Source organism: Eubalaena glacialis, chromosome 9, assembly GCF_028564815.1.
Source record: "Eubalaena glacialis isolate mEubGla1 chromosome 9, mEubGla1.1.hap2.+ XY, whole genome shotgun sequence".
NCBI classification, from domain to species: domain Eukaryota; kingdom Metazoa; phylum Chordata; class Mammalia; order Artiodactyla; family Balaenidae; genus Eubalaena; species Eubalaena glacialis.
In genome coordinates this window covers 83,476,551-83,504,508 of record NC_083724.1, presented here as the reverse complement: position 1 = coordinate 83,504,508, position 27,958 = coordinate 83,476,551, and the positions used below count along the sequence as shown (strand labels likewise).

Here is a 27,958-nt window from a genome sequence, read left to right as displayed (position 1 = left end):
CCCCTTTGTGTCCATACATTTGTCCTCTACATCTGTGTCTCTATTTCTGCCTTGCAAACCAGTTCATCTGTACCATTTTTCTAGATTCCACATATATGCGTTAATATACGATATTTGTTTTTCTCTCTCTGATTTACTTCACTCTGTATGACAGTCTCTAGGTCCATCCACGTCTCTACAAATGACCCAATTTCGTTCCTTTTTATGGCTGAGTAATATTCCATTGTATATATTTGCCACATCTTCTTTATCCATTCGTCTGTCGATGGGCATTTCGGTGGCTTCCATGACCTGGCTATTGTAAATAGTGCTGCAATGAACATTGGGGTGCATGTGTCTTTTTGAATTATGGTTTTCTCTGGGTATATGCCCAGTAGTGGGGATTGCTGGGTCATATGGTAATTCTATGTTTAGTTTCTTAAGGAACCGCCATACTGTTCTCCGTAGTGGCTGTATCAGTTTACATTCCCACCAACAGTGCAAGAGGGTTCCCTTTTCTCCACAGCCTCTCCAGCGTTTGTTGTTTGTAGATTTTCTGATGATGCCCATTTTAACTGGTGTGAGGTGATACCTCATTGTAGTTTTGATTTGCATTTCTCTAATAGTTAGTGATGTTGGGCAGCTTTTCATGTGCTTCTTGGCCATCTGGATGTCTTCTTTGGAGAAATGTCTATTTAGGTCTTCTGCCCATTTTTTTTTTTTAAAGGAATTCCTTTATTTTTATTTTTTATTTATTTATTTATTTATTTTTGGCTGTGTTGGGTCTTCATTTCTGTGCAAGGGCTTTCTCTAGTTGTGGCAAGCGGGAGCCACTCTTCATCGTGGTGCGCAGGCCTCTCACTATCGCGGCCTCTCTTGTTGCAGCGCACAAGCTCCAGACGCGCAGGCTCAGTAGTTGTGGCTCACGGGCCTAGTTGCTCCGCGGCATGTGGGATCTTCCCAGACCAGGGCTCGAACCCGTGTCCCCTGCATTGGCAGGCAGATTCTCAACCACTGTGCCACCAGGGAAGCACTGCCCATTTTTTGATTGGGTTGTTTGTTTTTTTAATATTGAGCCTCATGAGCTGTTTATATATTTTGGAGATTAATCCTTTGTCTGTTGATTCATTTGCAAATATTTTCTCCCATTCTAAGGGTTGTCTTTTCGTCTTGTTTATAGTTTCCCTAGCTGTGCAAAAGCTTTTAAGTTTCATTAGGTCCCATTTGTTTATTTTTGTTTTTATTTCCATTACTCTAGGAAGTGGGTCAAAAAAGATCTTGCTGTGATTTATGTCACAGGGTGTTCTTCCTATGTTTTCCTCTAAAAGTTTTATAGTGTCCAGTCTTACATTTAGGTCTTTGACTCATTTTGAGTTTATTTTTGTGTATGGTGTTAGGGAGTGCTCTAATTTCATTCTTTTACATGTAGCTGTCCAGTTTTCCCTGCATCACTTATTGAAGAGACTGTCTTTTCTCCACTGTATATCCTTGCCTCCTTTGCCATAGATTAGTTGACCATAGGTGCGTGTGTTTATCTCTGGGCTTTCTATCCTGTTCCACTGATCTGTGTTTCTGTTTTTGTGCTGGTACCATACTGCCTTGATTACTGTAGCTTTGCAGTATAGTCTGAAGTCAGGGAGTCTGATTCCTCCAGCTTCATTTTTTTTCCCTCAAGATTGCTTTGGCTATTCAGGGTCTCCATACACATTTTACGATTTTTTTGTTCTAGCTCTGTAAAAAAATGCCATTGGTAATTTGATAGGGATTGCATTGAATCTGTAGATTGCTTTGGGTAGTATAGTCATTTTCACAATATTTATTCTTCCAATCCAAGAACATGGTATATCTCTCCATCTATTTCGAGATACAAACCTTTCTAAGAATTTGTGCATTTCTTCCAGGTTGTCCATTTTATTGGCATAGAGTTGCTTGTAGTAGTCTCTTATGATGCTTTGTATTTCTGTGGTATCTGTTGTAACGTCTCCTTTTTCATTTCTAATTTTATTGATTTGAGTCCTCTCCGTTTTTGTCTTGATGAGTCTGGCTAAAGGTTTATCAATTTTGTTTATCTTCTCAAAGAACCAGCTTTTACTTTTATTGATCTTTGCTATTGTTTTCTTTGTTTCTATTTCATTTATTTCTGCTCTGATCTTTATGATTTTTTTCCTTTACTAAATTTGGGTTTTGTTTGTTCTTCTTTCTCTAGTTGCTTTAGTTGTAAGGTTAGATTGTTTATTTGAGATTTTTCTTGTTTCTTGAGATAGGATTGTATCGCTATAAACTTCCCTCTTAGAACTGCTTTTGCTGCATCCCATAGGTTTTGGATCGTCATGTTTTCGTTGTCATTTGTCTCTAGGTATTTTTTTATTTCCTCTTTGATTTCTTCAGTGATCTCTTGGTTATTTAGTAATGTATAGTTTAGCCTCCATGTGTTTGTGTTCTTTATGTTTTTTTTCCCTGTAATTTATTTCTAATCTCATAGCACTGTGGTCGGAGAAGATCCTTGATACGATTTCAATTTTCTTAAATTTACTGAGGTTTGATTTGTGACCCAAGATGTGATCTATCCTGGAAAATGTTCCATGTGCACTTGAGAAGAAAGTGTAATCTGCTGTTTTTGGATGGAATGTCCTATAAATATCAATTAAATCTATCTGGTCTATTGTGTCATTTAAAGCTTCTGTTTCCTTATTTATTTTCATTTTGGATGATCTGTCCATTGGTGTAAGTGAGGTGTTAAAGTCCCCCACTATTATCGTGTTACTGCCAGTTTCCTCTTTTATAGCTGTTAGCAGTTGCCTTATGTATTGAGGTGCTCCTATGTTGGGTGCATATATATTTATAATTGTTATATCTTCTTCTTGGATTGATCCCTTGACCATTATGTAGTGTCCTTCCTTGTCTCTTGTAACATTCTTTATTTTAAAGTCTATTTTATCTGATACGAGCATTGCTACTCCAGCTTTCTTTTGATTTCCATTTGCATGGAATATCTTTTTCCATCCCCTCACTTTCAGTCTGTATGTGTCCCTAGGTCTGAAGTGGGTCCCTTGTAGACAGCATATATATGGGTCTTGTTTTTGTATCCATTCAGCGAGCCTGTGTCTTTTGGTTGGAGCATTTAATCCATTTACATTCAAGGTGATTATCAATATGTATATTCCTATTACCATTTTCTTAATTGTTTTGGGTTTGTAGGCCCTTTTTTTTTTGTAGGCCCTTTGTAGGCCCTTTTCTTCTCTTGTGTTTCTCGCTTAGAGAAGTTCCTTTAGCATTTGTTGTAGAGCTGGTTTGGTGGTGCTGAATTCTCTTAGCTTTTGCTTGTCTGTAAAGCTTTTGATTTCTCCATCAGTCTGAATGATGTCCTTGCCAGGTAGTGTAATCTTGGTTATAGGTTTTTCCCTTTCATCACTTTAAATATATCATGTCACTCTCTTCTGGCTTGTAGAATTTCTGCTGAGAAATCAGCTGTTAACCTTATGGGGGTTCCCTTGTATGTTATTTGTCCTTTTTCCCTTGTTGCTTTTAATAATTTTTCTTTGTCTTTAATTTTTGTCAATTTGATTACTCTGTGTCTTGGTGTGTTTCTCCTTGGGTATATCCTTCCTGGGACTCTCTGTGCTTCCTGGACTTGTGTGGCCATTTCCTTTCTCATGTTAGGGAAATTTTCGACTATAATCTCTTCAAATATTTTCTCGGGTCCTTTCTCTCTCTCTTCTCCTTCTGAGACCCCTATAATGCGAATGTTGGTGCATTTAATGTTGCCCCAGAAGTCTCTTAGGCTCTCTTCATTTCTTTTCATTCTTTTTTCTTTATTCTGTTCTGTGGCAGTGAATTCCACCATTCTGTCTTCCAGGTCACTTATCCATTCTTCTGTCTCAGTTATTCTGCTATTGATTCCTTCACGTGTATTTTTCATTTCAGTTATTGTGTTGTTCATCTCTGTTTGTTTGTTCTTTAATTCTTCTAGGTGTTTGTTCTTAAATCTTCTAGGTTTTTGTTAATCATTTCTTGCATCTTCTCGATCTTTGCCTCCATTCTTTTTCTGAGTTCCTGGATCATCTTCACTCTCATTATTGTGAATTCTTTTTCTGGAAGGTTGCCTATCTCCACTTCATTTAGTTGTTTTTCTGGGGTTTTATCTTGTTCCTTCATCTGGTACATAGTCCTCTGCCTTTTCATTTTGTCCATCTTTCTGTGAATGTGGTTTTTGTTCCACAGGCTGCAGGATTGTAGTTATTCTTGCTTCTGCTGTCTGCCCTCTGGTGGATGAGGCTATCTAAGGGGCTTGTTTGGTATTAGGATTCTTCAGAAGCGTTCCATTTCTCATCCTTGTGGGCACATGGTGGAATTTCATTTCCCTCTCCTCGTAAAGTTAGGCAAGATTTTTAACTTGCTTTGGCTGATGAGCTGAAGTGACATATTTTTTTTATTGAAGTATAGTTGATTTACAATATTGTGTTAGTTTCTGCTGTACAGCAAAGTGATTCAGCTATATATATATATTTTTTTTAGATTCTTTTCCATTATAGTTCATTACAAGATATTGAATATAGTTCCCTGTGCTATACAGTAGGACCTTGTTTATCTATCTTATATATAGTAGTTTGTATCTGCCAGTCCCAAACTCCTAATTTATCTCTTCCTGCCCTTTCCCCTTTGGTAACCATAAATTTGTTTTCTATGTCTGTGAGCCTGTTTCTGTTTTGTAAACAAGATCATTTGTATAACTTTTTAAGGGTCCACTTACAAGGAATATCATATGATATTTGTCTTTCTCTGTCTGACTTACTTCACTTGGTATGATAATCTCTAGGTCCACCAATGTTGTTGCAAATGGCATTATTTTATTCTGTTTTATGGCTGAGTAATATTCCAGTGTGTGTGTGTGTGTGTATGTATGTGTGTGTGTGTGTGTGTATATATATATATATATACCCCATATGGAAGTGACATGTTGCCAAGCATGTATGGGATTCACCACATTCCCTTCCCACTACTCTGATGATTATTGAAGCTGTTGTCAAGAGGAATTCATCATTTGGAGTCCTTAAGCTATGATGAGAAAAGCCCTCGCCTACCAATCAACATTGGCTGTGTATTATAGGTGAGAAGTAAACCTTTGTCCTATTAGCCCACTGACATGTTGTAATTGTTTGTTACTGCAGCTTAACCTAGCCTATCCTGACTGATACATCTTGGCTCCAACTCTTGATTTTAAGTCTCAGTTCCAACAGTAATTCATGTTATTTCATTTTAACCTCTCTGAGCCTCAGTTCCCCTATTTCTGAAATGAAGTGTTTGGATAAGATTCTCTCTACAGTACCTTCCAACTCCAACATTCTCTAATTCTTCCCCTTTTAAATGAATGTGTTGCTCCTTTTAATAATTTTGCTCTTTTTTTTTTGGACTGAGAGGCTGGAGTTAAAACCTGAATTTTGCCATTTACTTGCTGTGTGTCTTTGGGCAAGTTACTCAGTCATTCTGAGCTGTATCTTCCTTTCCTAGAAAATGGAAAAGCAGCTAGCTCCTGGGACTCATGTGGATTAAACCAGATGACTAGTTGAGGTAATTTATAGAGCATGGCCCAAAGTGCCAGGCACTCAGGAGTTTCTAAGCAAATACCTGCCGATTCCAATCTCAGAAGAGGAGGTGTTGCTAGCATCTCCTCTCCTGATGATGGGGCTCAGGGAGACCAAGAGACACAGAGGGGCTGGCCTATTTCACAACACTTGTTAGAGAAACAAATGTTGAAGATCATAGGATAGACTAAGGGAAAAAACAGGTGTTAAGTGAAGATGTACTTAAATTCTGGAAGTATTGATTAATGAAGACAGCTTGAAAGCCCTTTGCTTAAAATCTTATCTCAGCTACTGGAGTGGAGTTTGCTTAAAACTGTACTTTTCCCCTTTGAAACTTTAAATAATGAAAGAGAAGATCTTTATGTTCACTTTGATTTTGAATAATTACAAGATTATTTTGTTGAATTTATTTCCTTAGTCTGTCTCCTGAGTTGCAGTTTTTATGTTCATGTCCCCTGAGGTGCTCTGCTGGTTTCCTCCTTCCCTCCCTCCTCCCTCCCCAACCCTTTCCTTCTTCCTTTTTAAATTAATAAACTTTATGTTTTAGAGTAGTTTTAGGTTTACAGAAAATCTGAGCAGAAAATAGAGTTCCTATATAATCACCACCCCCACCCCCAGTTTCCCTTGTTACTAACATCTTGCATTAATTAGTGTGGTACCTTTGTTAAATTGATGGACCAATAGTGATACATTATCATTATCAACTAAATTCCATAGTTTATATTAGGGTTCCACTTTGTGTTATACAGTTCTACGGATTTTGACAAATATATTATGTCATATATCCACCATTAAAGTGTCATACAGAATAGTTTCACTGCCCTAAAATTGTGTGTTTCACCTATTCATTCCCCTTCCCACTGCAGTAGCCACTGATCTTTTTACTGTCTATATAGTTTTGCCTTTTCCAGAATGTCATTTGTATGCAATGTAATAGGTAGCCTTTGCACACTAGCTTCTTTCACTTAACAATATGCATTTAAGATTCCTTCATTTTTCATGGTGTAAAAGCTAATTTCTTTTTATCACTGAATAATATCCTATTATATGGATGTACCAGTTTGTTTATCCATTTACCTATTGAAGAACATCTTGGTTGCTTCCAATTTTTGGCAGTTATGAATAAAGCTGCTATAAACACTTGTGTACACGTTTTTGTGTGGACATAAGTTTTTGACTCATTTGGGTAAATACCTAGGAGCAAAATTACTGGATTGAGCTTACGTTTAACTTTGTAAGAAATAGCCAAACTGTCTTTAAAAGTGGCTGTACCATTTTATATTTCCACCAGGAGTGAATGAGAGTTCCTGTTGCTCCACATTCTTGTCAGCATTCGGTGTTGTCAGTGTTTTGGATTTTAGCCATCTAATAGGTGTGTGGTGGTATTGCATTGTTGTTTTACTTTGCAAGTCCCTAATGACATACAATGTGGAGCATCTTTTCATGTGTTATTTGCCGTCTGTTTATCTTCTTTGGTGAAGTGTCTGTTAAGATCTTTTGCCCACTTTTAAATTGAGTTGTTTGTATCATATTGCTGAATTATAAGAGCGCTTTGTATATTTTTGGATACAAGTCCTTTGTCAGATATGTGTTTTGCAAACACTTTCTCCAAGTCTGTGGCTTATTTTTTCATTCTCTTAACAGTTTCTTTTGCATAGCAGATGTTTTAAATTTTAATGAAGGCCAACTTATCAATTTTTTCTGTCACAGATCATGCTTTTTGGATTGTATCTAAAAAGCCATTACAAACTCAGGTCACCTAGATTTTGTCCTGTGTTTCCTTCTAGAGGTTTTATAGTTTTGTGGTTTACATTTAGGTCTATAATCCATTTTGAGTTAATTTTTGTGAAGGATGTAAGGTCTGTGTCCAGATTCTTTTTTTTTTTGGCATGTGTATTTCTAGTTGTTCAGCACCGTTTGTTGAAAAGACTGTCCTTTCTCAATTGAATTGTCTTTGCTCCTTTGTCAAAGATTAGTTGACTTTATTTGTGTGGGACTATTTCTGGGCTCTGTTGGTGTGGGCTCTCAATTCTGGTTTTTGCTTTATTTGTCAATTCTCCTGCCAGTACCACACTGTCTTGATCACTGAAACTTTGTAGTTAGTCTTGGAGTTGGGTAGTGTCAGTCCTCTGACTTTGTTCTTCACCAATATTGTGCTGGCTATTCTGGATCTTTTCGTCTTTCTGTAATAATATTAGAATCAGACTGTTGATATACACAAAGTAACTGCTGAGATTTTGATTGGGCTTGCATTGAATTTGTAGATCAAGTTGGGAGGAACTGACATCTTGACAATATTGAGTCTTATCTACATTAACATGGAATATCTCTCCATTTAGTTATATCTTCTTTTGTTTCTTTCATCTGAATTTTGTAGGTTTCCTCACATAGAATTTGTACACATTTGTACCTAAGTATTTAATGGTTTTGGTGCTAATGTAAGTGGTTTTAATTTCAACTTCCAATTGTTCTTTGCTAATATATAGGAAAACAATTCACTTTTGTATATTTAGCTTTGTATCCTGCAACCTTGCTATAATCACTTATTAGTTCCAGGAAATTTTTTTTTTGTCTATTCTTTTGGATTTTCTACATAGATGATCACTTAATCTTCAAATAAAGACAGTTTTATTCCTTCCTTCCCAATCTTTTTTTTTTTTTTTTAATAAATTTATTTATTTATTTTTGGCTGCGTTGGGTCTTTGTTGCTGCATGCGGGCTTTCTCTGGTTGTGGTGAGTGGGAGGCTACTCTTCGTTGCGGTGCATGGGCTTCTCATTCCGGTGGCTTCTCTTGTTGTGGAGGAGGGGCTCTAGGCATGTGGGCTTCAGTAGTTGTGGCACACAGGCTTCAGTAGTTGTGGCTCGCAGGCTCTAGAGCACAGGCTCAGTAGTTGTGTTGCACGGGCTTAGTTGCCCCGTGGCATGTGGGATCTTCCCGGACCAGGGCTCGAACCTGTGTCCCCTGCATTGGCAGGCGGATTCTTAACCACTGCGCCACCAGGGAAGCCCCCTTCCTTCCCAATCTTTTATTTCCTTCTTATCTTACTGCATTAACTAGAACTTTCAGCATGTTGTCAAATAGAAGTAGTGAGAGGGGACATCCTTGCCTTGTTCTCAATCTTAAGAGACGAAGCATCCGGTTTCTCACCATTGAGTACGATGTTAGCTGTAGGTTTAAAGCATCTAGTTTTTCTCCATTAAGTATGATGTTAGCTATAAGATGTTCTTTATCAAGTTAAGGATCTTATTTCTTTTTAATCATTGGCTATAATAACCAAATCAAGCAGACCTGGGTTTAAATGCTGACTCTGCTACTTTCTAGTTGTGTTGACCTTGAGTAAGTTAATTAGGCTCTCTGAGCCTTTGAGTCCTCAGCATGAGATCTTTTTAAAAAAACACTTTTCAAAATTGTGGAAAGGTTTGGAGTTGGAAAACCCTAAAATTATTCAGAGGTGAGTGCCTTCAAGAATTGGGCTTGGCAATGACACTACACCCTGATATAGGAAGAAGAATAAAAGATGCGGAAGGAAGAACCTTTTGAGAACTGAGCAGTGGCAGAAATTGCTAAGAACAGCTGACGTGTCAAATATGATTCCCCTAACATTGGGATGGATCTGTGTGCCAGTTGGAATAGAAATGGCCCTCTGATTGAGCACAGACGCACAAGCCATCCTTTAGGATGAAAGCTGTGGAAACTGGAGAGGTAACCAAGGTGGAAAACACCCAGAAGAAAAACAAAGAGATGGAAACATTACTTATTCCAAACCACTCTGCCTGCTTAGTCATATGACACTCCTTCAGAAGACACCACTCAGGACTCAGGCAATGGATTGGCCAACCCATTCTGGCTGCTTTACCTTCTGTGGATGCACTATTTCTTTGTCTTTCTTCCATAGGGCCCCTTTATCTTCCCCAGCCTTGATACTACTAAGCCTCTAGCTGTGAGGATGGCAGTCTATTTCTGTCTCCTCAGAGTGTGTACAGGCTACCATAGAACTGAGATGGGCAGTTGGTTTTGACTTTCTACCAAAGACCCTGGTGGGTCTAGGTGACCACTTGTGTCTTGCCTGTGTTTTTTTAGCCAGATACTTTCAGGAAATTATTGGTTTTTCCCCCCAGTAAATGTCTGGCTTTGGTAGTTGTTTTGCTGTTTTCTAGCTTTTCGGTCACTGCTACAGTCATAACCATGCCTTCCCTTCTCCCACCTTATGAATATGTATTGTCCACAAAAATGCCTTTAATTGATCTAGCCTATATTTTCCTAATTATCTTAGCCATAATATACTGATTATTACTATAAAGCAGATGTGTATTCAGAATTAGGTGCTCCAGCTTCTTGAAACCTTGGTTTTACCTTTCATACATCTGAAAATATTTGAATAACACAAATCAAAACAACTTTTAATTTCTGTGTGAGAACCACAGATTGAACCATGAGAGATCCCGCTATTCTTCTTTTCCTTTACATTTCTCCCCATTTTAAAAGCTTTAATATTACTTCTTTCCTCACTGTCTGAGGATGATGCAATTTTCTGAATATATGTCACAGCCAAATATTAAATACCAGTTACTGGCTGCAATGGGAAGGAACAATTAACAAAGTGAAATATCACTTGCTATTTAAATTCCAATTATAAAAGCTAATTTCTTTCTAAAGAGATGCTCTGTTTTGGTTAAAGCTGTGGTGCCCACCATAACAAAAAGTATGAACTGACATAAATATGCTTGAATTTTTTAAGCACAGATATAAACAGAGCATTTTTATATTATTCAATCAAGCCATAATCTTTCTTAAATTAACAAATGCTTATTCTTCACAATAGAAGCAGAACTACTCAGTTTGCCAGTTTCTCATTATTATTCTTTGTTCATCTGCCAATGAAGGTGAATGGATTGAGGCCCTTAATTCATGCAAGAAATGCAACCACCTGTCCCTAGAAGACATGCTCCTGGCAGCAAAATGAGTATTCAATTGCTGTTTCAGGCCTTATAATTGTCTAGAGGCCCCACTTGGAGTTTCTAGGTATCCAGATGGGAATTGGATTCTTCCTTCCCAGGTAGAAGACTTAGCAGAGACTGACAAGTCTGCTTTTCCTTAGATGTGCATCCATGGGGGCTGCCCCTTTTCAAGAGCAACTCCTGCAAGCATAGAGTGCCAAACAAAAGGGCCCTTTGAACAAGAACCTCACAACCTTTATTGCTAGAAAACTAGGTCTGGCAGCCCCACTTCTGTTTGTCAGAGAGGGTTCCTGGGGGCACAGTACCAGCCCCAAAATGAACTGTTTCCAGGGTCCTGGTCGGTGCTCTCATTCTTCAGACCATTGCCTGCTCCCCTCATCTCAGTGATCCTCCCTGAAGTCTGATCTGTGTTGGACCCTTCTTCCCTCAAAGGTCCTAGGATTTCAGTGGCTGGATGGCCTCAGAGGGCAACTCAAAGCTGTGTCCACTGAGGACTTTTTCTGGCTGTGAGGGTGCTTCTGAGCAGTTCCAAGGAAAACTCTTTCAAGGAACCCTTTCGAAAGCCTCTAGTTTGCCTCAGGTCAGGGTTGTAAACTCAAATTCCTCTGGGGATCAGGGAAGTAAGGGAAGTGGAAGATGTGGAAGATGATAGAACGGATGCAAGACCCCCAACTCCCCCCACCCCCGCCACCAGAAGGGGCAGCCAAACCTGAGCTCAGCAGACCTTCATGGCCTAGTTTCCAGACCCTCCACCTTTTCAAGAGCAGCCATCATCCAGATTTCATGTGCAGTCTCCCAATTTAAAGATACAAAAACACCGTGCTGGCCAAATAGAACCTGTCGGTAGATGGACTTAGCTCTCTGGTTCATTAGTCAATAACCTCTAATTGTGTTTCACACCAGCACTATCGTCCTCTCTGTGCTCTCCTACTTGGCCTGAGGCACTAGTTTACCCTCTCTCCAGAGTCAACATTTTGGGTGCAACAAGCAGAAAAATCAACTTGTACTGGCTGAAAAAACAAGGAATTTTGTTGGCATCCTTGGAAGTTCACACTTAGGGTGAGCATATTTTGGCTCCACCCAGTGTTACCTTCATCCCCAAGCTGGTTTCAAAATGGCTGCAGCAGTTCAAGGCCTCATGCCTTTATGTCACATCATCCAGAGAGAACAGAAAGTCTCTTCCATAAGCTCTTTCAGAAGAGTAAACAAGAGCCGTCCCAGAAAACATGGTCAATTGCTCCTCATGTCTCATTGGCCTAAACTAGGTCATGTGTCCTTTCCTGAGCCAATCAGACAAGAGGGATGAGATTACCCTTATACCAGCTGAGCTTGAGCCCTGGAGGTAAGGGTGGGTTATAGTTTCCTGAGGCTTATGGGCTTTGCGTCTACCTGTGTGTATATGTATGTATTAGGTGTGTGCACACATATGTGCATACCTGAACAAAATCTGGGTTCTATTAGGAAAGACAAAGGGGTGTATGGATGCTGGGCAATTAACCAATGACGCCTATGATAATGTGGTTTGTATTTTATAAAACTGCATCTCTCTAGGTCTGGTGTGGTTGTTGATAACCCAGTGCTTCTTCCTGCCAATGTCCAAATTCTAGTAATTGGGGCACTTGATACTGTTCCCAAATCCTCATGTTGTTGTTTTTCTTCTGTCTCCACATAGAGAATAGGGGTGAGATAGGCAAATTGAGTTCCTACAATTGCTTGGGCACTGTGTTGGACCTGGGTTTGACACACTTACAAACAAACTTAACTTTTCTGAGTCCATTTTAAAAACCTGTAACATGGGGAGGACATGAATTACCTCAGTGTGTTATCCAGAGATTAAATGCAAGTATGTAACACAGTTCTTGGTGTACAGTGTTTAATATATAGTAATTATCATTGTTATGTTGAAACCTTCATTCCTGAAGTTACCTTTTCAAACTCTAAGTGTTGGTTTATAGCAACACATTAAGTATTTTGGGGGTTAGTACTCTTTTCCTCATTTAACCAATAGCTAAAAGGTATCAAAATGTCTTGAATATATATATATATATATATATATATATATATATATATATATATATATATATATGTATATGTATATATGTATGTATAACTGAATCACTTTGCTGTACACCTGAAACTAACATAACACTCTAAATCAACTATATTTCAATAAAAGTTTTTAAATTTTTTACATAAAAAAGGAATACTTCCAGCTAAACAAACAAACATCTTGACCTAGAGTTTTAGGAATTAAGGATTAAAATCTGCCATACTTTTTCATTGAAGACAAGCCATGGCTGATTTAGCCAGTTGATTTTGCTTGTTCTTTTTCTTTAAGCACAAATTTATTGTTGTTTTAACTTTGCCATTGAACCAGGGAGTTGAAGTAAATGCATCACCAGCAATTGGCTGCAAGAGGAGTTAAGCAAAAATAATGAGTTCTTTGTCTCTTTGTTCACTTTTTCCCGCACAGAGGCCAGTTCTGGGAGGTCAACACTATTCCTCTTAACTTCTTTGTATCTTGATCTATGAAACTGGAGACAAAGATTTAAGATTACGATAATTCTTAATATTATTAATAATGACAGCTTACATTGGTATAGTGCTTTGCAGTTTGCAAGAATGCTTTCACATTTTACAAACCACAGGGTTTTAAGGTCTGTGAGATTATAAATTGTGTTTTGCTCACTATTTTTCTCTAATTCCTATCCCAATGCCTGCTGTATAATAGATGCTTAACAAATATGTGAATGAACCTCAAAATAATCTGGTGGGGTAGATTTGGAAGTTATCATTGTTATTCCCCTTTCATACAAGAAGCAACTAAGCCTCAGAGATTTCATGACTTGCTTAAGGCTTTCTAATACATGCTTTGGGGTTGGGAGGAGAGATGGGATTTTCTGAAAAATAGTCTGGTTTGTGATTACAAAAATTAGTTTCCTTTCCAGTCTGTGGGAGAGAACGCTGAGAGAATGTGGGATTATTGCAAGGAGTTCAGGGATCCACACGCATACCAAGAATTGTCCACAAAAACTGGACAAAGAAAATGGAGAGAGGACCTAGCCCCCCTTCATACTTTGAGGTTTCTGGGGTAAAGAAATCCCAAACCAAACCCTCAAACATGGCAGCCCAGTTTAGATCAGCACATCAAACTGTCTGTGGTGAGAAACTAGAACTAGATCTTGTTCCCCCAATCTGATTTGGACTAATACTTGTAGAAAACACAATAAAATAAAATTACTCTTAATTTCTCCACTTATGGAAGACTGGTAACAAAGATTTTACATTCCAGCACTGTCCACAGACCACACCTTGGCTAGATTGGTTTAGATTTTTAACACATTAAAAATATTACAACTATATTTACAATATTTTAGTATAGTCTTTATAAAAGTATCAATTCACAGTGCACTATAGGTGGTGAGAGCCAGTATTGGGACACCAGTTTAACTATGTATGGTGAACAAATTATTCTTTCAACCCTGAGATTGTATAACCTCATTTAGAGATGGCATCAAAAGTCTATATTTCTGGAATCTAAAAAAAAAAAAAAAAAGTTATGAAGAACCTAGGGGCAGGATGGGAATAAAGACGCAGACCTATTAGAAAATGGACTTGAGGATACGGGGAGGGGGAAGGGTAAGCTGGGACAAAGTGAGAGAGTGGCATGAACATGTATACGCTACCAAATGTAAAATAGATAGCTAGTGGGAAGCAGCCACATAGCACAGGGAGATCAGCTCGGTGCTTTGTGACCACCTAGAGGGGTGGGATAGGGAGGGTGAGAGGGAGGGAGACGCAAGAGGGAAGAGATATGGGGATATATGTATATGTATAACTGATTCACTTTGTTATAAAGCAGAAACTAACACACCATTGTAAAGCAATTAGACTCCAATAAAGATGTTTAAAAAAAAAAAAAGTCTATATTTCAGGCACTTTCTTGAGGCATAACATCCAGCTGACTCCTGTAGGAGGCCCTGCTCACACATTTGTGCCCTATTGTTTTCCACATGTGTGAAATACTGTTGTGATTAATAAAATACAACTTGGGTAACAGCTCTAAGGAAGTTATATTAGCTATTTGATTTTTCTTCCCTCTTCAGTTGGTACTGGAAATATAACTAATATCTTGTCGGAGAATCAACAAATTTTTGACATTAAAAAGAAGTCCTTATACTTGAAATCTTTGGTTAGCACTTCTCCGTGTACACCTTGATGGATCAGGGTGAAAGTTGGCTAATTGTACTAAGTTTGAGGAGTCTCTAACACGAGGACTGTGTTGTCTTACCTGAGGCTCACTGTTAGTTTCCAGAACCCAGGTTTTTCATGAGAGAAAGCAGTGCCCCATTTATTCATTCGATCACACTCAGTGTGCCAGGTACTGGCTTAGGTAGCAGGATAGGGTGTGAACAATGGCCTCTCCCCTCAGAAACACCAGGAGGAAGTGAGTGGAGGGTTTGGGTTAGTTCAACAGAGTTCCAGCAGTGGGAGGTAGGGCGAAGAACCAGCGCTCACCCCCAGGCTCCTTCCCTGAAGTGAGATGTGTGAGGCTGGCAGCTGGACTTCTGCACCCTCACATAACATACCTGAACAAACTCTTCCAGCTCTTGGTACTGGGCCTGGGTGGCCTTTTGTTTAGTGCAAGAGCTGGGCTTAACGCACAGAAATGATAATGATAGGTACTTACATGACTTAAGAACATTGTCCAGCTCTTCAGGCAGGAGTGGAACAGAGCAGAACATGAGGCTGCAAACTGGCTTCCTTGGCACGAAGCAGCGACATAGCTCGAGATGATGAGGTTGGCCGGCAGCCTGCAGATTCAGGGGCAGTTTGTGTTCTCTAGACTGGAAAAACCTTTGATTTTTCTGAGTTGAGGAATGGACAGTTCTCAAGGGAAAATGGGCATTTTTTCCTAGTGGGCTCTGGAGACAGGTACAATTTTTGCACTTTTCCCATGTTGGGAAAATTCCTCTAGACCCATGCTTCTCAAGCTTGCATGAGCATATGAATAACTGAGGGAAATGCAGGTTAGGTTAGGTTGGTCTGGGACAGTGCCTGAAATTCTGTGTTTCCAACAAGCTCCCTCCCGGGTGATGCTGAATTTGCTACAGTATTGCTGGACTGAGGGCGGTGCTCTGAGGAGCAGAGACCTGGAACCCACCTGGTGACCTGGACTCATGGGAACTGGCCTCACCTGCTTTTGCTGAAGACATTGATCCCTGTTTCAGACGCAGTTGTATTATCCAGTCACTACATTGTCTGCTGTGCTGTTTCCTTCTCTCAAGGATGTTAGGTAGTCTGAGATATTGCTGTAGAGAATATATTGGTTGCTGTGTTTAATCATTAAAAAAATAATCTTTGTTGTGCTTCGGAGTACTACATCTTCTTCAGGGCACAGTAGCTGTCATACACAATCAAGGTCCCACGTCATTACAAGGCATTGCCTTAACCCACATGTCTTGTTGGGGGTAGTCCACCATAGTAAATTCTGCTTTGGAGAGCTTGGCAATCCAATCATAAAATGATGAACTCATGTGTTATGTTCAGTGATTTGATCCTGCAGCAGCCTCTAAGATGGATGGGTTGCAGAATAAATCTATGAAAGGAACTATATCCATTGATTATATTCTGGGCATTGAATTTAGCTGTCATCAGATATAGCTTGTCGTTTGAGCCTTCTGGGTTAAAAACAATTACAGAAATCTAAAAACAAGTTCCATTTTGATGTTTTGTTCCTTGTGAGCTACGTCAAATGGGTTCTTTTATAAAGAAAGTAAAGGTTCAAAGCTCATCCAAAATTATACTCAAAAGTGATTTCAGGAAAATGGAGGCTTCATATCACAGTATGTACTTATAAGCCCCAGTCCTTTGTTCAGTGTGGTGCATCCCAGGCCAGTGAATGACTTTTTCATCAACTTCCCAAGCTGGTGGTAGTGGTTTCTAAAGAAAAGATAATCACATAGCATAGACCAAACTGATCTTCCAAAATTATTTTTAGTGGATTGGAAGAGTGGCTTCACTTAATGTCTGATTTCTTCATTTATTTTTGTAGGTCACATTCCATCCCTAAAACATTCCATGGGTCTGTCAGCAACTTTGATTGAAGCAGAAAGTTATCAAATGTCCTGATGAGGGCTTGGAAGGGTCTTTGCTCTTAAGGAGTTTTGTTGTAATGGTATTTATCTTAATCAGATTTGGCTAATACTTCTCTTACTCATAGAGTTTTAGAAGGAAAAATAATCTAGCCAACTTAGAAATCTAGTCCAACCAACTCATTTTACTGATGTGGAAACAGCTGGGGAGTTTGCTCAAGGTCACCCAGACCTGTCTCTGAATCCCAGTCCTGGACTCCCCACCCCAGTCTACCTCAGTGCCTTTCTGTGTTGATTTATGGGTGTGATATGGAGGCTGTGAGGCCTGAGGCAGCAAGTTTTCCACCTTTCCTGGTGGGAGTTGGGGTGTTCTATCTGATACATTCATTGCATTTCCATACCATCCAGACCCTGTGTTCTAGCAGAGTCACAGTAGATTAACCAATGTTCCAGAGAGGCAAAGTGGCATGGAGCCTGGATTCTGTAGCCTGGTGACCTGGGTCAAATCCTATTTTGCTCCGTACATGTTGTGTGACTTTGGGTAAGCCACTGAACCTCTCTTCAGATATAAAATGGGACCTTCCTTGCAGGATTGTTGTGAGGACTGAATGAGCAGTTAAAGCAAGCAGCCAGGTGCATTGTATTTGGAATTGTGTGTGGTTTTACAAACTGTGGATCTCTACTAGGTATTGAGTTGTGAAATCAGTGTTCTGAATCATAAATAGCATTAGAAAAATTAAATGGCATACACTAGGATAAAATAGAACATAGTAGAGTGTGTTGCACCTAGGCAGGGTATTGTTTGGTATCCTTTTGGTTCCCCTTTTTCGTGTTCTTTGGTTTTGCGTGTGTGTGTGTGTGTGTGTGTGTGTGTAATGGCTCACAGTATAAAATGAATTTCTCACTGTGGATTGCAGTTAAGAGTTTGGAAGCTCCTGCTCCAGGGAGCAGGGTGAGTGAATTCATCTGTCTTAGCACAGACCTATTGGAGTGAATGAGGCACATTTTAGACATGAATGTACAAGGCAAACTCTGGCTGAAACGTAAATGTGCTTCCTTTGCAGAGGGAGACCAAAGGGCAGTTTCTTATTGACCACATCTGCAACTACTACAGCTTGCTGGAGAAGGACTACTTCGGCATTCGTTTTGTGGACCCAGAGAAGCAGCGGGTAAGAGCTGACCACTATCTGGACCCATGTGGGGGGGTCACTCAGGCTTTGGGGTGCTGAATAGGTTCTTCTCAGAGCAATTGTGGTGCACTTGTTCTCATGGTTATTGACCACATGAAACTTACCAGCTTGGGTATGTGTGTGCGCACACATGTGTGTGTGTGCGTGTAATTGTGTATAAGAATCTGGCACTGTTCTCACTGGACTGAATGAGACAGGGGGAAGGGAAACTTAACATTAGGGCTTTCCAAAAAGCTACTCCCACCTGGTTGAAGAGAGAATGTTCTTGTGCCCTTTGAACCCAGAGTTTGCCATAGCTTCTCAAACAGTGGCTACATAAAATCTCATTATAGAGAAAATCCACCCCTCACTATAAAAAGTTATTAGTAGAGAGAGGAACAAGGGGGTGACTGTTTTCATGGCATGAGGTTTTCTTTTGGGGATGATGAAAGTGTTTGAAACTTGATATAGGTGATAGATATACAACATTGTGAGTGTATTAAATGCCACTGAAGTGTACACTTTAAAATGGTTAATTTTATGTTATGTTAATTTTACCTCATTTTTAAAAAAAGCTTTGGCAGATGATGGGTTAAGATACTTTGCAAGCTGCTGCTTGGGCACCACTAAATTTGACAGCCTCCATTGTATTCCTGCTCCTGGACACACCTATCCTTCCTGGTCTCTGTTGATGCATAAGAGTGAGCGGGGGAGTCTTGGCTTTTGAGCCAGTGTACCAGCCTAAGAGTGTTCGGGTATGGCATGTGCTGAACTCACAGTGATGTGTGTCCCTCACATCAAAAGACCTCAGGGGGCTTCCCTGGTGGCACAGTGGTTGAGAGTCTGCCTGCTAATGCAGGGGACACGGGTTCGAGCCCTGGTCTAGGAAGATCCCACATGCTGTGGAGCAACTAGGCCCGTGAGCCACCACTACTGAGCCTGCGCGTCTGGAGCCTGTGCTCCGCAACAAGAGAGGCTGTGATAGTGAAGAGGCCCGCGCACCGCGATGAAGAGTGGCCCCCGCTTGCCGCAACTAGAGGAAGCCCTCGCGCAGAAACGAAGACCCAACACAGCCAAAACAAAACAAAACAAATAAATAAATAAATAATGCAACCAACCATTTCAAAAAAAAAAAAAAAAAAGACCTCAGGAATCTCCATCCCAGCTCCTACCACCTAGGGTTTCTCATTCCTCAACCCTACTGTGGGTCCCAGCTATGGATTAAAAGTCCCTGTACCTGCTCCAGCCTGTGTTTCTTACCCTGCCCTACTGACAAGCAGGGCAAAGTGTGAAGGGGTTAGCTGGGGATGACTGCCTTCTTTAATTTGCTCTCCTCCTTACCAGTGTCTCTGGTCATCTTCCTGTCCCCCTTTCCCCTCCTCACAACCCCACCTGGTTCTTGGTTTTGTATTTACTGACTAATACAATGAGGGAGAGACTCACAGAGTGTATTTTTGTAAAGGAGGAGGATGTTGAAGGAATAGATTAATCTTCTGAAACATGGAGAATCTTACTGACCTGTCAGTAGGACCTAATCCTCTATAAAGGGATATAATGCAGTGGCTCAGAAGAAGGAGATTTTGGTTTCCTGTAGCACTTGAGGAAGCCTTGAATGGGCCAAGCATTTATCTGAGTGAGAGGAAGGTAGCAGGACATTGTGAGGATGTAGAGCTGACATGAGATCACGGAGGGAATTTGCGTGGTGTTTACTACTGAGTAACAGTGATTCCCAGACCTGGCCCTGCAACTAAGTCAGTTTAGGTATTTGCTAAAAATGCTTAGTGTGGACCTTATTCTAGACCTCCTGAATCAGAATTCCTGGGGCTAGGGTCAGAAAGATGTATTTTAAGACATCTTGATTCTAATTTTGATGCATCCATCCTAGCTTTGTCTCCTGACCGGTTTGGGGGACCATGGCATAAAGATGTTTATAGACATAATTTCTTATGGCCTATGAATATATTACCCTTGTATGGAGGGAGAAACAGGCTCAAAAACATTGTTACTTGCCCAAGGTCCCACAGGTAGTAAGTGATGCAGTGAGTATTTGAATTTAGAATTATGGTTCAGAGTCCCCATGGCCAAACAGACTCTGTGAACTATATTAGTCATCTAAGCACCACTGAAAATAGATTATTTTTGTGCAAAATTCTAAACAGCCCACCTGCAGAAGTAACTCTGGCTACCATTAGTTGAGCATTTATTATATGCCAGGAATTTTATCATATGATCTTTAGTGTTCCCCAAAACACTTCAAGGAAGGGGAAACTGAGGCACAGAGAGGGTCAGTGGCTTGCCTGTGGCTAGTAATTATAAGAGGAAGGATGGCATCTGAACCCATACTCTTTCTATTTCATCTCTCAGATGAAAATTTGAAACATAGCCTAGACTAGGGATCTGTAAACCCTTTCCGTAAAGGGCTAGATAGAAAATATTTGCAGCTTTGTAACTCAAAAAACTTCTGTTGTAATTACTCAATTATTCATTTCTAGTGGAAAGTGACCATAGACAATACCTAAATTAACGGATGTGTCTGTGTTCCAATAAAACTTTTTTCCAGTGAAAGTATTTCACAAAAATAGGCAGTTGGCCATAGTTTGCTGACCCTTGGTCTACACAATAGCTGGACACCATTTAAATGCATAAGCCTTTTTCATTCCTCTTGACCCTCTCATTGGGGAGATACTGGATAAAATATTAAGCAAAGTCTTTAGAATTAGAATCAGGGGTATCAATATGAACCCATGTTTTTTAATATACATAGATAAATACAGAAATATATATAAGGGGTGTGTGTGTGTGTATTAGGGTGGGGGGTTAGTAAGTATACATATATTTCCAAGTCCCACCTGCTGAGATAACTTAGAGGCAATGACACCACTGTAGTAATAAGTATACCGAGCCTTCAGATCTTGGTTTCAAATACCATGCTCTAATAAAAGGAAGAAGGGCTCCTTGCAGAAAAGGCTGATTCTAGGGCTGGGGTAGTGAAATCACAAGGTGAGCTTGGAGCATCTTGTGGCACAAGGAAGTAAAAAATTACTCAAAAAACAAAATGTAGGGCACTAGGAAAGGCACAGAGCCGATGTGAAAGAACTGCCAATGACCAAAACTGGAACAATTGGAGTTCAAAAACAAATGACAGGGGGCTTCCCTGGTGGCACAGTGGATAAGAATCCTCCTGCCAATGCAGGGGACACGGGTTCGAGCCCTGGTCTGGGAAATTCCCAAATGCCACGGAGCAACTAAGCCCATGCCCCACAACTACTGAGCCTGCGCTCTACAGCCTGCGAGCCACAACTACTGAGCCCATGTGCCACAACTACTGAAGCCTGTGTGCCTGGAGCCTGTGCTCTGCAACAAGAGAAGCCACTGCAACAAGAAGCCTGCGCACCACAACGAAGAGTAGCCTCCACTCGCTGCAACTAGAGAAAGCCCACGCTCAGCAACAAAGACCCAACGCAGCCAAGAATTAATTAATTAATTAATTTAAGAAATCAAATAACAATAGCATTGGATTATAATCCATAGAATGAAATAAATATCCATGAGATTATACTGATATAAATAAATAACTGCATAAATAAATAAAAGGGGGAGAAGAGGCAGCTCTTCCTTACAGAAGAATTCCAATTAATTAATGTAGGGGGAATGAAAGAAATAGAAATCTACCATTAGAGCGCCAAAATAATAATTGTGTGGGCAAGATCGATCAATGAATGCTAAAATTAATGGGCAACAGTTTGAGGAGAAGCAGGATATTTGCACAGTCTCAAGGAAACCCCCTGTCATTTGTTTTTGAACTCCAATTGTTCCAGTTTTGGTCATTGGCAGTTCTTTCATATAGGCTCTGTGCCTTTCCTAGTGCCCTACATTTTGTTTTTTGAGTAATTTTTTACTTCCTGGTGCCACAGGATGCTCCAAGCTCCATGCTTCCCTCCTGCCCCGAGCCCGGTTTTTTTTTTTTTATGTTTTTTGTTTGTTTGTTTGTTTTATTTTTGGCTGCGTTGGGTCTTCATTGCTGTGCGCAGGCTTTCTCTAGTTGTGGGGAGCGGGGGCTACTCTTTGTTGCGGTACGCGGGCTTCTCGTTTCAGTGGCTTCTCTTGTTGCGGAGCACAGGCTCTAGGCACACGGGCTTCAGTAGTTGTGGCACGTGGGCTCAGTAGTTGTGGCTCACAGGCTCTAGAGTGCAGGCTCAGTAGTTGTGGCACGCGGGCTTAGTTGCTCCACGGCATTTGGGATCTTCCCGGACCAGGGCTCGAACCCGTGTCCCCTGCATTGGCAGGCGGATTCTTAACCACTGCACCACCAGGGAAGCCTGAGCCTGGTATTTTTAAATTACTGATACAAGGGGAAAAAGAATAACTTTATAGTGGAAAGACTTGGCAGACACCACTTTAACCAAGCGATCAGTGTTAATATCAGCAATAAAAAGAAATACCAATGTCATGGACTCCCCGATACCATGCACTGAGAAGGGCACTCTGTCTCTGTGGTATTCTTCGCAACAATGCATAACCTCATTCAAATCTGCAGGGAACATCAGACAAACAAAAGGGAGAGACAGTCTCCAAAACAACTTACCAATACTCTTCAAAACTGTTCAGGTCATGAAGGACAAGAAAGGATTGGGGAACTCTCACAGATTAGAGAGATGCATCAACTAAGGTAATGTGGAATCCTGGATTGGACGCTGGAGCAGAGAAAAGTGTAGTAGTTGGGAAAACTGGTGAATTCCAGATTAAGTCTGTAGTTTAGTTAATAGTATTGGGTTAATATTAGTTTCTTAATTTTGATAATTGCTCTATGGCGATATAAGATGCTAATACTAAGGTAGATGAATAGTAATGCTATTTTTGCAACTTTTCTGTATGTCTAAAATTATTTTTTTAACTTAAGCCTCTGGGTTGATATGCTTCATTGTTCTTTATATTTTGACTTGGTTTACCTTAATTTTTAGTGTCCAGACTCAGGTAGTAGATTAGTGGAAAAAATAAGGGCCATTCCAAAACAAAACCATCTTCTCTGATGTATTCACTAAATTGTTTAGAGACTGCCTGAATAGTTCTGTTTTCCCCTGCAATATAACCGTTATAGCGTTTTGATTTTGAAGATACAGTATGAGTGTAACTTCCACATGGATTGCAAAGTAGTTGCTATACAAAACTGTACGGACTTTGTACTCAGAAAGAGGCTTAGACTTTGTACTCATAAAGATGCTTGGACTTTGTACTCAGAAGGATGCAAATTAAATCCCATCTCTGCTGGTTAGTAAGCTGTGTGATCTTGACCAAGTTATTGAGCTTCTCTGAGTCTTTGTCCTGATTGTTAATACAGATAACAGTACCTACATGTAAGGTTGATATGGGAATTAGAGATAAGCTATGTAAATGCTTAACAATGGTATATATGGAGTACATGTTATGTTTTATTTTTATTATTAATTGTTATTATTACTTTTACTATGTATTAGCTAGGTCTAGGTGAGACAATTGCAGGAGGAAATCCAGCTATGATTGGCAAGTCTAAAACCTAGAAATGTTCACAATAACTTCTTTTAAAGGCAGGATAGCCATTATTATGATCTTTGGGGAGAGAAGAGGGAGGAAGTGAACCTTGGATAATTATTGGGTTGGCCAAAAAGTTCATTTGGGTTTTTCCATGGAAAACCCCAAAAAAACCTGAATGAACTTTTTGGCTAACCCAATTAAAAAAACGGCTCAAAGACACAACAATATGCTGACATGAGAGTTTTAAGCAGAGATTAATTGCCAAGCATTGGTTTGTTTTTTGTTTTTGTTTTGTTTTGTTTTACCAGCTCGTGTACTTTTTCTCAATGGAAAATAAAACAATGAATTATTTGGATAGAAAGCTAATCAAGAAAAAATCAAGTTAGTTAGAAAGCCTGAAGTGGAACTTACCTCTGCTGTGGGAGTTGGTGGTTTGCCTACAACTCTTCACAACTTGATTTATGGTACACCATTGTGGAATATTAAATATTTAACACTATTACATTTGGAATACCATATGTTTGACAAGATGTCTTATGCCCCATATGCTGTGAGAGTGGTGAGGACTGAGTCAGTAAATGATGACTATCTTTTGCTATTTTAATAGCGAGGGCCCAGAATTTCCATTATTTTAAAAATTTGATGTAGGATGGGACAGATTGAATACTGGTCAATAAAAGTCCTCTTGAATTTCCACCACATTTATCTTCTGAAGAACTCATATAATCTTAGTTGCCTAAGATTAGGGAAAAGGTGGGTAGTATCCTCCTCATTTTATTGGGAGAGAAGCTGGGACTACAAGTTTAGAAGACTTGGAAGAAATAATTCCAGAAGAAAAAGATCTTACTTGGCTTGTCCAGATATTTTTTATTAAATGGAGCATAATCTTTCTACCACTTCTGCTCAGGTGTTAGGGTAACTTCCCTTTGGAAAGATGAAGTTTTGAAATAATTAGTTGGGTTTCATAATTCTACTTTCTATGGCTATGGTTTGAGATGTCCACTGTCCTGGCTTCCCTTCTTATTCTTCCACACTTCCCTCTTTCCCAAACCCAGCTAGAGAAGTCACCCCCAGTGCCTTAGAACTGAGGAAGTACCCCAACCCTAGCCAGCCAGAGGAGGAATTATACCAGGACTTGGTTTATAGACTTCAGGGAGATTGAACCCAATGCTTTTGATTTTTAACTTCCCTGTCTCTAAGCATCTGTTTAACCCACTTATATGACTGTTATTGACTTTTCTAACTTAAGGGCTATTCTGACTCATACCCAAAGACAACAAATTTAGTTTGGAAATCTACACCCCGGGGCAATCTCTGCAAGCACCCTTGTTTTAGGGCGTTTTGTGTCATGTGACCGCCAGACGTCCTTTCTGATAGGATGACCTGGGAAATCATGGATGCAAGGACATGCTGAACACTAATGCCTCCTCCCTCCAAATATAATTACAGCCCTGAGGTTTTTATGTTGGCAGCCAGAAAGAACAAGTGAGCCTGTCAGTGAGTCTTGTTAATAATGGGAAAAGACCTTGCCTATGTTAGAGCAATTTGCTTTTTCTGGAAGCAGCTTTGGGGAGGACATGGAATGGAAAAAAACAGGCCCAGTGATTTGAAGTTTCACTCTGGGGATGGTGCCAGGAAGCTAGACAGCATTATGTCCCACCAGCTGCTCCTGCTTTGAAAGGCTACTTCCTGGGAAAATTGCTTCATAGATGCTCAAAACTAAGAATGAGAGTGGTATCTGAGATCTAGGGCAACCCTGCACTAAAGAGGAGGGCTGTATTGCTGCCTCAAGTCACTGGTCATGAATTTGCTTAATGAGTCCTCTTTTACTTTTGAGTCTCAGGGGTATTAAATATTAAGAGTACTTGGATGTCTGTTTCAGGAGGGGTATGGACAAGTAATTTGACTTTCCAGGAAAAGACTTGGGGTACTCAAGTTACAAGGAACACAGCACTATCATAACAGCTTGAAAATTGGATATATTGTGTAGTGGTTCAATTGTGGTCCAAAGTATTAACACTGACAGATTTGGGGAAATTGTCATATTCTTTCAGAAGAAAGCAGAACTTGGTGTTTAACTAAAATTATTGCTCATCGTTGACTCTATCTACACCTGATATCCTCTCCTGGGAAGGAATGGGATGCCTGATAAAGACAGGTTGCAATCTGGAAGTCACTTAGCCAATTGAGATGTTATAATTTTAGTGGTGGGGAGGAGCAAACTCATGAACTGGTTATCTTGTTCAGGTCAAAAGGCAAACATAAGGAAGAACTTCTGGGAATATGGCAGAGTAGGAAGACCCTGAGCTCACCTTCTTCCATGTGCATACCAAAATTACAAGTGTTTACAGGGCAGCTATCTATGAAAACAACCTGAAGACTAGGATAAAAGATCTTCCACAACTAAAGATACAAAGAAAGAACCATAACATGACAGGTAGGAGGGATGGAGACACAGTATGGTCACACACCTGGAAGGTGACCCACAAACAGGATAGTCACAATTGCAGAGGTTTTCTCCATGAAGTGAGGACCCTGAGCCCCACATCAGGCTGCCCAGCCTGGGGGTCCTGCACCAGGAAGATGGGCCCCCAGAACATCTGTCTTTGACGGCAAACAGGGCTTGCATATGGGAGAGCCAGAGGGATGTAGGAAACAGATTCTGCTCTTAAAGGGTGCACACAAAATCTCATACACTCCAAGTCCCAGAGAAGAGGCAGTCATTTGAAAGGATCCTGGGTCAGACCCCCTTGCTGATCTTGGAGAGCCTCCTGGAGACGCAGGAGGCAATTGGGACTCCTGCTAGGGACATAGACATTGGCAGCAGCCATTTTGGAGAACTCATTCTATCACAAGGACACTGATAGAATGGTGAGAAATGTAACCAACCTTAGGCAAAATGGAGACAGAGGAATATGTTCCAAATGAAGGGATAAGACAAAACCCCAGAAGAAGAACTAAGCAAAGTAGAGATAAGCAATCTACCTGAAAAAGAGTTCAAGTTAATGATCACAAAGATGATCATAAAGATGCTCAACAAACTTGAGAGAAGAAAAGATAAACACAGTGAGAAATTTAACAGAGCTAGAAAATATAAAGAACCACAACAAAGCTAAAGAACACAATAACTAAAAAATAAACTAGAAGGAATTGACAGTAGATTAGATGATACAGAGGAACAGATCAGTGAGCTGGAAGATAAAGTAGTGGAAGTCACCCAAGCTGAACAGAAAAAAAAAAGAAAAAGAATTTTAAAAAATGAGGATAGTTTAAGAGATCTCTGGGACAGCATCAAGCATATTAATATTTGTATTTTAGGGGTCCCAGATGGATAAGAGAGAAAGGGTCAGAAAATTTATTTGAAGGAAAAATAGCTGAAAATTTCCCTAATGTGGGAAAGAAAAAAGACATCTCGGTCCAGGAATCACAAAGAGCCCCCCAAAAGAAACCCAAAGAATTCCACACCAATACACATTATCTTTAACTTTTGCCATTTTAATTATAAAAAGAGAATCTTAAAAGCAGCAAGAGAAAAACAACTAGTTATGTACAAGGGAACTCCCATAAGACTATGAGCTGACGTTTTGACAGAAATATTGCAGGCCAAAAGGGAGTGGCATGATATATTCAAAGTGCTGAAAGAAAAAACCTACAGCCAAGAATAGTCTACCCAGCAAGGTTCTCATTCAGATTTGAAGAAGAGATAAAGAGTTTTACAGACAGGCAAAAGCTAAGAGTTCAGCAACACTAAACTGGCATTATGAGAAATGTTAAAGGGATTTTTCTAAGCAGAAAAGACCACAGCTAGAAATATGAAAGGAGAAATCTCATAAGTAAAGACAAACATGTAGTATAGGTAGTAGGTCAATTGCTTTTAAAGCTAGTAGGAAGGTTAAAAGACAAAAGTAGTAAAATCATCTATATCCACAATAAGTAGTTAAGGGATACACAAAACAAAAAGATGTAAAATATGATGTCAAAAACAGTAAACGTGGAGGGAGGAGTAAAAATGCAGGGTTGTTAGAATGCATTCAAACTTCAGAGAGCAGCAACTTAAAAAAATTGTGCGTGTGTGTGTGTGTGTGTATCCTCATGGTAACCACAAACCAAAAATCTTTAACAGATACACATGCAAAAAAGAGAAAGGAATCCAAATATAACACTAAATATAGTCCAGCAGTCCCCAACCTTTTTGACACCAGGGACCAGTTTCATGGAAGACAATTTTTCCACGGACGGGAGCGTGGGGATGGTTCAGGTGGTAATGCGAGCAATGGGGAGCAGCAGATGAAGCTTTGCTCGCTTGCCCACCGCTCACCTCCTGCTGTGTGGCCCAGTTCCTAACAGGCTGTGGACTGGTACCAGTCCATGTCCCGTGGGTTGGGGACCCTGGATGCAGTCAACAAATCACAAAAGAGCAAAAGAAGAAGAAAGGAACAAAAAATAACTACAAAGACAACCCCAAAACAATTAACAAAATGGTAATAAGTACATACCTATCAATAATTACTTTACATGTAAATGGACTAAATGCTCCAATCGAAGGACACAGTGCGGCTGAATGGATACAAAAATGAGACCAATATATATTCTGTCTACAAGAGACTCATGTTAGATCTAAAGACACACACAGACTGAAAGGGGATGGAAACAAGTATTCCA

At 39.9% G+C, this 27,958-nt stretch overlaps 1 protein-coding gene across 3 annotated transcripts in view; it reads left to right on the top strand.

Moving 5' to 3' along the window:
- Positions 1–27,958, top strand: part of FRMD3 (FERM domain containing 3) — a 379,109-nt gene that overhangs the window by 205,498 nt on the left and 145,653 nt on the right. For all 3 annotated transcript variants that reach the window (XM_061200526.1, XM_061200527.1, XM_061200525.1), the window contains one exon: positions 17,681–17,785. In XM_061200526.1, coding sequence (XP_061056509.1) covers positions 17,681–17,785 — 105 coding nt within the window. The remainder of the gene's footprint in view (positions 1–17,680; positions 17,786–27,958) is intronic.